We start from the raw sequence: 14,284 nt of genomic DNA on the forward strand, positions 1-14,284 counted from the left end.
TCAACAGGGACTGAGTGCCGCAGAGGCCCTTGGGGAGGTCTGGGCTTTCTACTGCCTTCTGGTTATAGCCTCTCCTTCCCTGTATCTGTCCTTCATCCTGGCCTAATGAGTCCACATTTTATTTAGGGAGAGGGCAGAGTGACAACCCTGGGTGGCGGGGGGGACAATCTGCAGTGCCCTGCATGACTGAGTGTATCTGGTTGTCTGTAGACCAGGTTTAGAATCTCCATACAAAGTTAGGATTAGTAGGAGTAACTAGGGGAATTAGAGTGAACCATAATAATGATGACAAAGGTGTAGAGAGTAAGTTCAACATTGCCGAAATCACAAAGGGCACCCTGCCAAGCTAGGTCTTCTATGAGAGTAAAAAGTTGGGAAACCTACTGGTTGGGGGATGGGTCGGGAAGGAGGGTGTCTATGGGGTTTATGAGGGAAAAGTCAGTTAAGTTAAGATGAACAATGGTGAGGAAGCGGGAAAATTTGAGGAGGGTGTTGATCCTTGAGTAGAACCTGGCCACCTGGAGATAAGGGAAGGGGAATAGATGTTTTGAGTTAGGTTAAGATGTTTCATCCCAAGAGGGGGGTGGGACAAGAGGGCATGATGAGGAAAGAGTGGGCAAAACATGCATAGTCCAGGCAGTAACTTAGCATTGGGGTCTGGCGAGGGTTAGACGGTTTACCGTCTACCCCAACTACTGAGATAGTGGATGGCTGGCTAGGACCTCCATAGGTTGGCGAAACAGAATATAATTGTAAAACAGAATAGGTAGCCTCTGTATTGACGAGAAAAGAAATTGGCTTACCTGCTACCTGTAGAGTTACCCTAGGCTCAGCGAGGGTGACAGGGGTCTCCGAATGTGGGCACCGTCAGTCGTCGTCCAGGTGTAGGAGCTGGAAGGAGCCTTCCGACCCTTGAGGAGAGGCACCACATTGAGGCGCAATGCCTGCCCTGCTGGCGGGGCAATCAGACTTCCAGTGTCCTTCCTGTTGGCAGGTTGGGCATGGCGTGGTAGGCAGGCGAGGATTTGGACACCTTTTTTCCCAATGCCCAGTTGTGCCACACTTAAAGCATGGGCCAGACGGAGTGGCCGGCTTGGCCTGGGGACACTGGTTTGCCCAGTGTCCTGGGTCTCCGCATTTATAGCAGGAGCCCCTGGGAGACTTGCCCTGTGTCTTCCCTGCCGGCAGAGTGGGCAACGCTGGTTGGAGGGCAGCCACTAGAGCTTGCGCCTGAAGCACAGCCCTTCTTTTCTCCTTGTCTAGCTCTGCGGCCTCAGCTGCTGCTTCTCTGGAGTTAAAAAACTTTAAAGGCCAATTTTCCTGTATGGGAGTCTGAGGCCCATCTTCAACCTTTTTTTTGCTTTTTTCGAATATCTGAGGCTGACTGGGAAATAAAATAGGAGGCTAGGACAGCTGCTCCGACTGGGGAGGTGGGGTCTAGCTGAGTAAATTGGGCTAGTGCCTCTGTAAGGCGATTTAGGAAGGAAGCCGGGTTCTTATCTGGGTGCTGGATGATTTCCTTTAGTTTATCAAAATTGACCACTTTGTTAGAGGCTGCCTGCATACCGGCCAAGAGACATTGAACCATAATGTCTCTCCTATGGTGGCCGGGCTGCTGCGGTTGGTAATCCCAATCTGGTTCTATGGACGGGACAGCCATCTTTCCTAACAGGACGGTGGCGTCGGTTAAATGCCATTGATCTGCATGTTGCCTGGCGGCTGCGAGAATGCACTCTCTTTCCTCTGCGTTAAGAGTGGAAGTAAGAATGACATGTAAGTCATGCCAGGTAAGGTTATATGCTCTGGCCTAGGTATCGAAACTCTTTGGAATATTAGGTGGGGTTGGCTGAGAAGTCGCCAAGTCGTTCTTCAGTTTTGGAAAGGTCAGCCAAGGAAAAGGGGACGTGGACTCTAACCACGCCTTTGGCTCCAGCAACTTCTCGGGGTAGGGGAGGGGGCAACAAACTAGCAGGGAAGGTTGGAACAGACTGACCAGTAGGGTAGGTTAAGACAGGCTGACTGGTAGAGGGGGTTGAGGCAGGCTGACTGGTAGAGGGCTGACTAATGGGGGCCGCTACCGCGGTCTTGGAGCGAGTGTGGGCGGAAATGGGAGAGGTAAGAGGAGTGGCTGAGGGAGGAGTGTCGGGAGGGGCGGTAGGAAGTCCATAGGGAGGGGGGTTGGAAAGTTGGGAGGGAGGTCGCCTGCCGTCGGCCCCATCTGATATGGAGGTGGAGTCCTCCTCAGTTGCTGAGGTGGGGGCCAAGGGCAGGGTTTAGGGGTTTAGGCTAACAAGACCTGGGCCATTTAACACCGGGCGCACAGGTCTGGGCGAGAGCGCAAGTCCTAAAAGCCTTGGACATAGATAATTTCTGACCACTTTCTGAGCCTCTGGCAGAAATTAGAGAGATCTAATTAAAATGTTACGGTCTAAAGTGCCTTCACGCGGCCGTTGAGGCTGGTTGTCAGTCTCAACGTTGAGACTGGCCACGCCACAGTGGAGAGTAAAATCAGTCGCTTTCGTTTAAGATCTTGCTCTAATTGTAAAGTTTTGAGATTAGTTAGGTATTTTGGATTGGGGATTTCCCATTGCCTTTCTCTCGCCTATAGGCGGAAACCGAACTCTACCTGGCTACAAAGCGTCCTTTGGAGCCACTAGAGACCGGGAGGCTCCTGGAGCCGGAATGGAGATTACCTCCAGGCGGACGTCTCCATCCTGGACGGGTCCCACACAGACTGGAATGGAGTTCCTTTGGGCAGACGTCTCTACCTTTGGGAACTCTCCTGTGGGTCACCTGGTGACTAAAATCCTTGGGCCTGCGCAGGACTTCTGGCCAAGGAGTATGAGAGGGAGGCAAGAGGTACTCACCCCTAGGAGACTTGGAGGTGTGGAAAGCGATGTCTAGGTCCTGGTCCGTCCGCGGCGTGGGAGGAGGAGGCTCCTCGGACCTTAGGGGGCCCTGAGGAGGGGTCTCCTCCCGGGTTTTTGGCATGCCACAGTGGAGAGGAAATTAGCCACTTTCGTTTTAAATATTGAGCTAAATGTAAGGCTTCCAAGTTTTGGAGGAGACATTCTAAAGGGGTGTTCGTAGGGATTTTCGATTGTGAGGTTCCCATTGTTTAACCACCAGAAATGGAAACCGACCTCACGCAGTGGCAAAGCGTCCTTTGCCGCTGCTGGGGACCGGGGGCTCCTGGAGCCACTAACGGAGAATTGAGGAACTTCAAGACGGACGTCTCCGGGTTGAAGGCCTCACTGCGCCACAGGGTGGCTACGTCCTTGGGCGTACGTACGACTCTAGGCCAAAGACACGGAAACGGACGGAGATGGTTAACAAAGGGGAGTACTCACCGAAGAAGAAATTCTCAGAGCGGCACCAGTGGAAAGCTGGAACACTTGTTTGGTGTTCGTGGCTGGTTGGGTTGGGAACCGGTTCGCTGTGGAGGAGGTTCGTTAGACCCTTAGGGGATGTTGAGGAAGGGTCTCCTCCTGGGTCGGGTTTCGGCACCAACTGTTTTGATTTAATTTAATGTAACTTAATTTAGGAGAGCTAAGTAATTAAACATGAGGCCAAAGTACATAAGAAAGTGGCAGTCTTTTATTGCAAATATGCACACACTCTCGGGCGAAGTTCTCTGGTCCTCAGGTGTGGGGGGGGCCAGGGAAGTCGCGCCAGCGCTCTCGGGTGATGTTCTCCGGTCCACGAATGTGGGGGGCCGAAGAAGTCACCCCGGCTCCGGCCGGCGGCGGACTTTTATGCCTGGGAGCTGGAAGGGGAGGAGTTCGGGGCGTTTGTGTAGGAGTGGCTTCTTGAATTTCGGTGTCCCTGGCTTGACGTCATTCTGCGCATGCTCAGTTGATTTGGTTCTTTTCGCGGGCGTGGGAAAATCTGTGATGAAGAGCCCGGAAACAACAGGGACTGCTCCATCTTGTTCACCTTCCTCCATCTTGTCCCTTTTCCTTCACCCAAACAATCATGGTCTTACTGTTCAGGCCAAGGTGGGTGATTGGGTCTCCCAGTGGTGACTGGGCAGGGGCAGAAAACCCTCATCTCAACCCTTTTCTCTGAAAGCCACCCTTAAGGGCCTACATTGACTTACTGGGCAATGGTGGTGTGTGGGTTCTCTTGTGCAGCTTTATTCTGCTACAGGTGCTTGTCATGGACAGGAGGAGGTTCAGGGGAGACCACAGCTGAGTCAGTTCACCTCCACTGTCCACCAAGAGTTAGCATCACTGGGTATTGGGGGAAGTGAGACCTCAAAGGCTATTTCATCCAACCCAACCCCTTGTAGATGAGGAAGCTGGTCCAGAGAGTGGGTAAAGGTGGCCCCACAGACTGCAGCCTGCTGACTCCCGTCCAGCATTCCTTCCACCACCACACACTGGTTTCCTGTGGCTGAGGTGTTTGGCAAAAGTGGGGCCGAGAGACATCAGTGCACCATTCATGGAGGCACTAAGAGGGAGATGCTGGCCTCATGTCCAGGAAGCAGAAGGGGTTAGGACAGGGAGAGAACAAGTGTGGAGGAACTTTAAGGCTGGGTTGTAACTGAGATTTCCCACTTCTACTTCCTTTTGATTATTATCTGATGTTTATGGTGCTGAGAAATGCGTTTGGCTCCTGCAGCAACTGTCACTGACTTAGAAGGGACTGAAAATGCAGACAAATTAGGAAATTCATGAGGGGCGGCATTCCTCCAGGCCATGAGGTTGGAAGGAAGGGGAAGGTCAAATGGGTACTGAAGGAGGAAAGGCTCTTTTGTGACTTTTTTTTTTTTTTTTTGAGATGGAGTTTTGCTGTTGTCACCCAGGCTGGAGTGCAATAGTGTGATTTTGGCTCACTGCAACCTTCACCTCCTGGGTTCAAGCGGTTCTCCTGCCAGGTTCAAGTGATTCTCCTAAGTAGCTGGGATTACAGGCACGCGCCACCACACCCAGCTAATTTTTGTATTTTTAGTAGAGACAGAGTTTCACCATGTTGGTCAGGCTCGTCTCAAACTCCTGACCTCAAGTGATCCACCCACCTCGGCCTCCCAAAGGGCTGGGATTACAGGCGTGAGCCACCGCGCCCGGCCAGGAAATGCTCTTTTAATTGTAGAGGAAAGGGAACTCAGAGATGATCTGAATTAGGCCTTTTTGGCTGCATGTAGCAGGAGTACCCACGATCCGCAGCTCAGGTGTAGAGGGAGAATGGGTTACGTGGATGCTGCTCAGTCCCAAAGAGCCCTAGGCAGTGGCTACTGCTGTTCCTGGGCCAGGCTCAGAACCGGAACCGCAGCGCAGAAAGCTGGGCAAGGCTCTTCCTTCTGTTTTCATCTCTGGTTTGTCTATGCAACTGTTTCCTTCTCTCTCCCTGCAGACTGGCTCTCAGCAGAGTATGGCCCACTGCTGTCATCTTTGGCTGGGTGGCAATGGGCCTCTGCTCTCCATTTCATGAGCAGGACAAGTCAGCCTTGCTGATTTATCACAAGCCCATGCTCCCAGGACTGGGTTGGGGGTGAGGATCTGTTGGTCCATTGTGGGTCAGGATCCAGGATGGCCCCATCAGCTTAGGTCATGGATCGGAGTCCCTGGATAGATATGGCTTGGGTAGATTGTGGGGGATAAAGGTGGCACTTTTGAGAGAAAGAAGGAGGCTACTGATGATGGACTTCACCCACATGTCCACTGCAGATCCTGGATAATACTCTTTTGACACCCACAAGGGAGCTTCTCAGAAGAGCAAGCACATGCAGGGAAAAAAGTGGAATCTGGTTTGTTTTGTGGGTGTTGTTTCTTTGACACCTTTAAAATTCTGTTTACCTGTGTGCCTTTTCTGTGCATTCCAGCAAATTGCCTCACACGGCATACAGTATCAAAAATCTCTAAGGAATATCTCATGGATTTAATAAGTAAACTTAATTTGGGGAGTTTTTTTTGGTGATTTGGACTAGATTTTCCATTCATTTTGTCAGTCACATATCTGTTGAATCCCATTATGTACCAGGGCTCTGCCTGTAGGTCTGTCACATAAAGGCTCAGAGACTCCCAGCTGCAGGCTGCACTGCTCCAGACACCGTGTTCCTTCCCTCTTGTGGCTCATGATGCCCTAGAGCAGTGGCTCTCAAGCTTAAGCCCACATCAGAATTACCCAGAGAATTTCTTAAAACATAGGCTGCCCAGCCCCTGTTTCTGATTCAGTAGTTCTGGGGTGGGGTCCTGAGAATGTGCATTTCTGACAAGTTCCCAGGTGATACTGATACTGCTGGTTCAAGGACTACGTGTTGAGAAATCACTGCCCCTAGGGTGGGTTCTTGCTAACATGTGCAGAGCTGTTGCTGCCACATCTGTGTGCAACCAGCAAAGATGGTGAGAGAGAAAGGCCAGGGCAGCCAACTTCCTTTGAAGCATGTGGGGCTGGCAAAAGTGGTTGGCTCTCATGACATAGTCAGGGACTTGGTCATGTGGTCACACCCCGTTGCTAAGGAGGCTGGCAAAGTCATCTCTGACTGGGTTTCCATGTGCCTGGAAAAGGGTAAGGGCATGTGTGTGGGGACATCAAGAGATCTGCCAGAATGGGCCCATGGAGACAAAAAGAGAAGGCCAGATCTTGGTGATGGGGACAGACATGAGAAAAACCCCTTGAGGTGCATGGTGACGGTGTTGTAATGGCAGTTTCTTCGAAGGGAGAATAGGGCAGAAGAGCATGGGTCTGCAGGCCTCAGCAGAGGTTGCCCTAGAAGGAGAAGCAAGCCAAGCTTGGAAGCAGGAGTGCAGTTGGCTGGAGTTGCCCATTTCCTCTCTTGAAGGCAGCCAGGTGTCCCTCGACTTGGGCTGTGCTCTTCTCAGTCTCTCATGAACTGGGCGTCTCCTTTGCTTCCCATCCCCATTGTTTTGTGGGTTGAGCTGTTGTATTTCCCAGGTCTTAAGCTTTTTTTTTCTACCCTGTCTCCCAGGCGTCTTGGCTCTGGAGAAGGCTGCGTGGCAAGAGGCGGCCAGTGATAGCATTCTGCCTCTTGATGACCCTCTCTGCGATGGCTGTCACCCGCTTTCCCCCACAGCGCCCATCTGCCGGCCCAGACCCTGGTCCCATGGAGCCTCAGGGGGTAACTGGCACCCCTGCAACCCGTATCCGGCAGGCTTTGAGCTCCAGCCGGAGGCAGCGGGCCAGAAACATGGGCTTCTGGAGAGGCCGTGCTTTGCCCAGGAACTCCATCTTGGTCTGTGCTGAGGAGCAAGGCCATAGAGCAAGAGTGGACAGAAGCAGGGAGTCCCTAGGAGGGGACCTCAGGCATCTAGGGAGGGTCAGGAGGGATATTACTTTGTCAGGACATCCAAGACTCAGTATTCAGCATGTTGTGCTCCTGAGGGAGGATGAGGTCGGAGATCCAGGAGCCAAAGACTTGGGTCACCCGCAGCATGGCGGTCCCATCCAAGAGACACAGAGTGAGATGGTCGCCCTGGTCGGTCCACTCCCAGGGAGCGACATGGCAACTTTACGGGCTTGGAGAGCTACTGCTGGGCTGACATTCTGGCCCCATACAGCAGAAGGCAGGGATCTGCTGGCAGCTGAGAACAGAGCCTTGACTGGTGGGCGACAAGCAGAGGATCCCACCTTGGCCTCAGGGGCTCATCAGTGGCCTGGCTCTGTTGAGAAGCTGCAAGGGTCAGTATGGTGTGACGATGAGACGCTGTTGAGCAGCTCGAGGACTGGTGGGCAGTCTCCCCCATGGCTGACAGACCACGACGTGCAGATGCTCCGGCTGTTGGCGCAGGGGGAGGTGGGGGGCAAAGCCAGGGTCCCCGCCCATGGGCAGGTGCTACAGGTTGGCTTCTCCGCTGAGGGTGCCCTTCAGGGCATGTCCTCTCCCAGGCTCAGCCAACTCTGCTCCCAGGGGCTCTGTGGCCTGATCAAGAGGCCTGGGGACCTGCCTGAGGTCCTGTCCTTCCACGTAGATCGCGTGCTGGGGCTGCGCCGGAGCCTACCTGCCGTGGCCCGCCGCTTCCACAGCCCCCTCCTGCCCTACCGCTACACAGACGGTAGAGCGAGGCCTGTCATCTGGTGGGCGCCCGATGTGCAGCATCTGAGTGACCCGGATGAGGATCAGAACTCTCTGGCCTTGGGCTGGCTGCAGTACCAGGCCCTGCTGGCACACGGCTGCAGCTGGCCAGGCCAGGCCCCATGCCTGGGCATCCATCATACCGAGTGGGCACGCCTGGCGCTCTTCGACTTCCTGTTGCAGGTAGGTGGGGTTGGGCAGTGGGGGTAGAGAGCTGCAGAGGTAGGGGGTTCCGGGTGGAGAGGCCTGAATTGCCCACCTGAGGTTGGATGGTGACTCTCCCCCACGTCCTGGTTTTTTGACCACCAAGCACCTGTGCTTGTAATTTTCCTTCCTCTATTTATTTATCCAGTGGTTACCAGAGCCAGCTCATCAGTTCACAAGAGCTGATGGCTAAAATTTTCAGGAATTTTGTACCTAGTTGTGAAACACAGGCATTATGAAAAAATTGAGTTGTAGAAACAATAATAAATTATATTAGCAACGAAGGTAATAACTACTCAGAATGCATTATTTCCTAAGTATTTTCCTATCATCTGTGCTTTTGCAGCTTCGTGTCTATGTAATAAATGCTGGCTAACGGTGTGCCACTGCACATCTCTCAACAACTCCACATTTGCTCATGTTGGTAGCTTGAAATCCATCAGGGTGTGAATATCTGTTTACACCATGGAAAGCAGCAAATGCTACAAATCAGGACTCCCCTCTACTCCTGGAGAGCTGATTGTTCAACATTTACCAGCACACCACTGTTTATAACTTTACATCTTTGACTCAACAAGGATTCAAGATGGTCGTATAATTTTTTAAAAAGTGAGAGAGGGAGAGACGGAGATAGCGATGGAGAGAATGGGAGAGGGAGAGAGAAAGGGAGGATGCTTGGGCACTGAAGAATGAGAGGGATCTGCGCTGGCTGAGGCCCCTGACCTGTCAGGAGTTAACCCTGGAGTTGCTGGATCGAGGGGTAGTGTGGGAATCCCAGGGAAGGGGTTGGACTGTCGGTACACGGGCTGACTGGGGGACTATAGGCACCAGCTAGTTACTGATCTGTTAACAACCAGTGTGGCTGTTCTGGTGCCCATGAGCTGGATGTCTGCCATAGATATACATGTGGGGAAATATGGCCAGACAGTAACAAAGACAAAAAACAGATAAAGCTCAGTGAGGGTGGATGTGTGCACCAAATGCACATGGAGCCAGCCCCGATTTCTATAGAGACCCCTGTTGAAGAAAAGGGTCCTCAATGTCAGCCCTTAGGGTTACGTGCAGAGGTGAGTGGACCAATGTGCGGTGTTTTCATTCACACGGGTTTGGGTTTCTATTTTAGAAAATTCTTAGATAATATGTAATACTTCAGAGATTTACTATAAAAATCCAGCTTCCCTTGAAAAATTGGATGGTTTAGTAATACTGGTCCTTCATTCCCATACAGCAGGAAGCAGCCTGAGCTGAGCATCTGCTGCCCCCTGTGGAGGCTGCCATACTCTCCTTTTGGCCACAGGCTCTACCTCTTTATTGTCCGACACTCATCTACTGTCCTTCTGGCCTCTTGAATGTTACGCCAGTCTGCCTACAGATAAGTCTGTTTCCAGTCACGAGACTAGCTGCTCTCCTGTCGTCCTCCCAGCTCCTCCAATCTATGTCCCCGTTGCTGCTATGTGGAAGGAGGAGCTATGGACCCTGATGGTCAAGAGCATGGGCCTTGGCATCAGACCGACATGGGTTTGAACCCCCACCCCCAGGCCACTTCCCACTGTGTACTCCTGGGCAGATTACCTAGCCTTTCTCAGCTCTACTTTTCTCACCCCAAAATGGGGCTGTGCACCCCAGCCTCATCCCCTTGAGCCTGACCATTTAGTACCTGGTGTACTCCTGGTTGCTGGCACCTGCATCTGCAGGCTTGCTCGCTTGCTGCACTGGAAGTGCTGGGGATGAGTACACTCCAAGTAGCGTGGCCAACCATGCAGGTTGGGAAGGAGGGGTTTCCCAGTTCATAGATCATAGGACTTTCAGGGCTGAAGCTGGGACAGTCGTGAGCAAACAGGACTGTCTCCAGGAGCAGCCTCCAACTGTAACTGAGGAGAGTAGGTGTATAGATGCCCTGTATGCATATTCTACACACCTCTCAGTTAATCTAGCAGGATTGGAGCCCAGTTATTCACAGTGGTAACTGCTGACTCTTCCCCACTCTACTTGTGTTTCTTGGAGTTAGCTCACAAGTAAACTGCTCTCAGTTGAATCCTGGTCTGTCCTTTGGGGATCCCAGCCTTCGTCAGATAATAACATTGATCACGCTTAGTTTCTGGATGCAAGGTCATTCATGTATTGTACTTAGTACAGTGCCTGGAGGATGGCACACACTCAATAATAAGCAGGTACCATCCCACTTTACGGGAATTTACTCATCCACTCTTCATGGCAACTTATGAGTGAGAAATTGAGGCCCAGAGAAGTTAGGTTACTTGCCCAAGGTGGCAGCTGGTGGGCTGAGCAGCAGCCTGGATGGTCTGACTCTGGAGCTCAGTCTCTGAATCACAGTCACTATTCAGCTGTCCATGAATGAGGGCAGGAAAAGGGGATGCTTGCAGGGGTGTCCTGGGGCCTTGATCTCTGAGGTACAGCTCCTTGCAAAGCCCCAGTCCAGCTGATGTGCTCGCAGCTGCTCTCTGCTCCACACAGAGCCCCTCTGTTCACCTCTCAGGGTTGCAGCGTGGGACTCTTCCTCAGCTGCCAAGCCCTGCTGTGGGGACAAGTCTCTGTAGCCAAAACACACACAGGTTGGTTGTATGGGCAGACATGACTCGGCTGGACTCGTGCCACTTCTTCCCTGCTTTGCTGAGTGCCAGTCCAGTCAAACACCCCCTGTCTGGCTAATGCTACCTTCCTAGAAACCACTGGCAAGTCAGAGAGATGCAGGGCTGTAGAATGTGGGCTTTCCTGCCCAGGAACCTTCTGATCAGGGGCTGGGTACAAACTGCGTTCAGCCCACTCTGGGGTAGGTTTTATCCTGTAGAAACCCTTGTTTTCCTGTGTACATCTCCACATCCCATTTACTTAGGCACAAAACACAAGCCTGCACACATACACATCTCTTATACACCCTATAAAGCCTACCTATGCTTCACAAATCCCATATAACACTCTGTATTATTAGTGATTGCTGAAATAACACTGTGTATGTAACAAACCTCCAAAACTCAATGGCTGACAATGCCAGCTCTTTATTCTTGCTCCAGGATCTGTGGGTCAGTTGGGTTCAACTGAGCTGAGCTGCAAGCTGTGGGTTGGATTCAGGTCTGCTCTCATTCTGGTGGCCGAGGCTGAAAACAAATTCACACAGAGATCATTTTGTTGTGGCTGGGTTTATCATAGTTTTATAACCTTCTGTGCCAAACCTTGACACCTCAAAATATCTAGCAGAGACAAAGATAAAACCCAGTCAAAAGGGTATGCTGACAATCCCAAAGCCACTCCTATTTTTACTTTACCAAAATCTCAGGGCCAGTTTGTTTATTAAAAATTTATTTAAGTCACATGGACTTGAAAAACACTTGGACTTATTTATGAGCGTTCTTGTATTTATAAACCAATTTGGTAGATACAATATATAGTATGTGTAAATACAGCTAAACATGCATACACACACACACACACACACACACACACACACAAAGATCCAATAGTTTTTTTGATATTTGTTTTGATTTGTTTTGTGTTTTGAGACAGTGTCTCACTCTGTTGCCCAGGCTAGAATGTGGTGGCACGATCACAGCTCACTGCAGCCTCGACCTCCTGCACTCAATTGATCCACTCACCTCAGTCTCTTGAGTGGCTGGGACTACAGGTGTGCACCACCATGCCCAGCTAATTTTTAAATTTTTTTGTGGAGACAGAGTTTTGCCATGTTGCCCAGGCTGGTTTTGAACTCTTGGGCTCAAGCAATCTGCCTGCCGTGGCTTCTTAAAGTGCTGGGATTATAGGCATGAGCCACCACATCCGGCAAGATTCAATAGCTTTTATGTCAGAATTCTAGCCATGAGATAGCAACACAAACTCACTGTTTTATGAACATGTTCACATGGCTAAACTTTGCTTGCTCCAATAGGTAACACAATCAACGCTGCAAACCAAAATTTTGGGTAAAGCAGTTTCTATGGCAGCTTGTTTTTTTAAAGGCCACCCCTGCCCCCGACTCCAGAGAACACTGGGCCAAGCAGCACCACAGCACATCATGTACTAACGAGATCAGATGAGATCGGGCACATTCAGGGTGCTATGGCTGTAGACTTTCCCTGGCTCCATCAGCCTACAACACATTCAGACCAACCCTGAAGAGTGCACCCAAGTGGGCTGCACTCTGGGATCAAACTTTGACCTCCCATGACTGTGTTGACACACACACACACAGAGTCACTAAAATACAATTCAACCGCTGCAACAAGCAACAAGCCCTAAGAGTTTCCAAACTGAAACAATCAGGATGCTTTCCTCTCTCAGTCAGTTGGGCTTGTTCAACATGCAGATGGATATTCCTTCAGCTCCCAAATTGAGAGGAGCCAATCCTGCTGTCTGGTACCCACAAAAGCCACTCACTTGTCTGGATGCACATGTCAAATCTCAAAGGCTTCCTAGACAATCAGGAATGCAGTTGGGGCCAGCGGTGACGAGGCCAGAGAGAGAGCCCAAAGCCAACCACTGGGCCAAATGTAGTCAGGCAGCAGCTTCGGAGGCTTCTGAAACTCTCCCAGCCTGTGGCAGCTGACCCACAAGCAAGGTGTTTCTGGTCAGAACCAAACTTTGTTACTGAACACCAGGGTTTCAGTTTAGGTCCCATTGCTTGCCTCACAGAAAGCCAATCATTGAGACAAGTGTTGCCAGGGAAGAAGGCTTTATTATTTTACCAGCGATGCTAGCCAGAGAGACAGAGCACCAAATCTCAAATCCATCCTTCCTCCCTGATCAAAGTTAAGAGTTTATACAGCCAGGAAGGAAAACAACAGGCGCAAGGAAGAGGAGTTAGTTAACAGGCAGCAGGTGGTCTAGCGTCATTGTAACCAGTGGGGGAAAACAGGAATTAGGGGTATGGAAGAGGAGCCGGTCGACAGGCGGCAGGTACATTTTATCGTACAAATGTACGTTTCTTAAGCTTCAGTTCTGTGGGCATCCAGCTGGTTGGAAAATTGGGCCAGTTTCAAATATGAAGGAATGTTACTCCAGTGATTAGTTTATGATCAGTTAACTCTGAGTTAATTAAATAGGAGATTATCCTGGGTGGGCCTGACCTAATCTTTAAAGAAGGTGAAGCACCAGAGAATCTTCTGCTGGCCTCAAGGAAAAAAGTAAACAGCCATGTTATGAACTGCCTATGGGGAGAGGAGACATCTAGAAGGACCGTGGCAACCCTGAGGACCTCAGTCCTCCGACTGCAAGCAATGGTGTCAGCTGGCAACCTGAATAGCTTAAGAGAGGACCCTGAGCTAGAGTGAAATCCAGCCCTGGTCCATACCTTGATTGCAGCCTGGGGAAACCCTGAGCTGAGAACCTAGCAAAAATGTATAGGCTCCTCACCCACAGAATCTGTGAAATCACAGATATGTTCTTTTAAGCCACTGAGCTCATGGTAATTTCTTACATGGCAATAGAAAACTAACACGTGAGGCAAGGGAGGTTTCCAAGGTGCAGAAAATTAAGAGCATGCTCACTCCTGGGTGCTGACTCTGCGATTGCACAACACTGAAAGTGAGTACCTCAAACCAGGCAGCGATTCAGGGCAGACCTCCTTATGCTGCTTCAGCGGAAGAAGTGGCCACAGAACCTAAGTCAAAATCTGAGGAATCGAAGTCCTCTGTCTTCAGACGGGTCCCTGGCTGAAAATGGAGTGATGGCTGAGGAGAAGCCGTCTCCCAAGATGAACGGGACCCCAGGTGATGCCAGGGCCCCCAGCCACTCTGAAAGTGTCTTGAATAATGACTCTAAAATGTGCAATACAAATCGTCATTTAAATGCACTAAGTACAGACAGCCCTTGTGGCAGAGAAGCTGCTCTGGAGGCAGCTGTCTTAAATAAAGAAGAGTAAATGTATTTTTTATAGAGGGTGAAGGATGCTGGAAGGTAAGGATTTAGGAATATCTGGAGAGAAAGAACTTGCAGTTATGTACATTTTGTCCTTTCTGTAAGAGAAAAATGAGGACTTTGGAAATTCAGATCCCTCTTTAATATCAGATATTTAAACAATACATTTTAAATTTT

General features: G+C 50.7%; 1 protein-coding gene across 2 annotated transcripts in view; it reads left to right on the top strand.

The window, feature by feature from the left end:
- Nucleotides 1-14,284, top strand: part of GASK1A (golgi associated kinase 1A) — an 84,224-nt gene that overhangs the window by 51,045 nt on the left and 18,895 nt on the right. For both annotated transcript variants that reach the window (XM_015131214.3, XM_077992267.1), the window contains exon 2: nt 6,932-8,218. In XM_015131214.3, the coding sequence (XP_014986700.3) occupies nt 6,932-8,218 (1,287 nt within the window). The remainder of the gene's footprint in view (nt 1-6,931; nt 8,219-14,284) is intronic.

Source organism: Macaca mulatta, chromosome 2 (assembly GCF_049350105.2).
Source record: "Macaca mulatta isolate MMU2019108-1 chromosome 2, T2T-MMU8v2.0, whole genome shotgun sequence".
Taxonomy (NCBI): Eukaryota; Metazoa; Chordata; class Mammalia; order Primates; family Cercopithecidae; genus Macaca; species Macaca mulatta.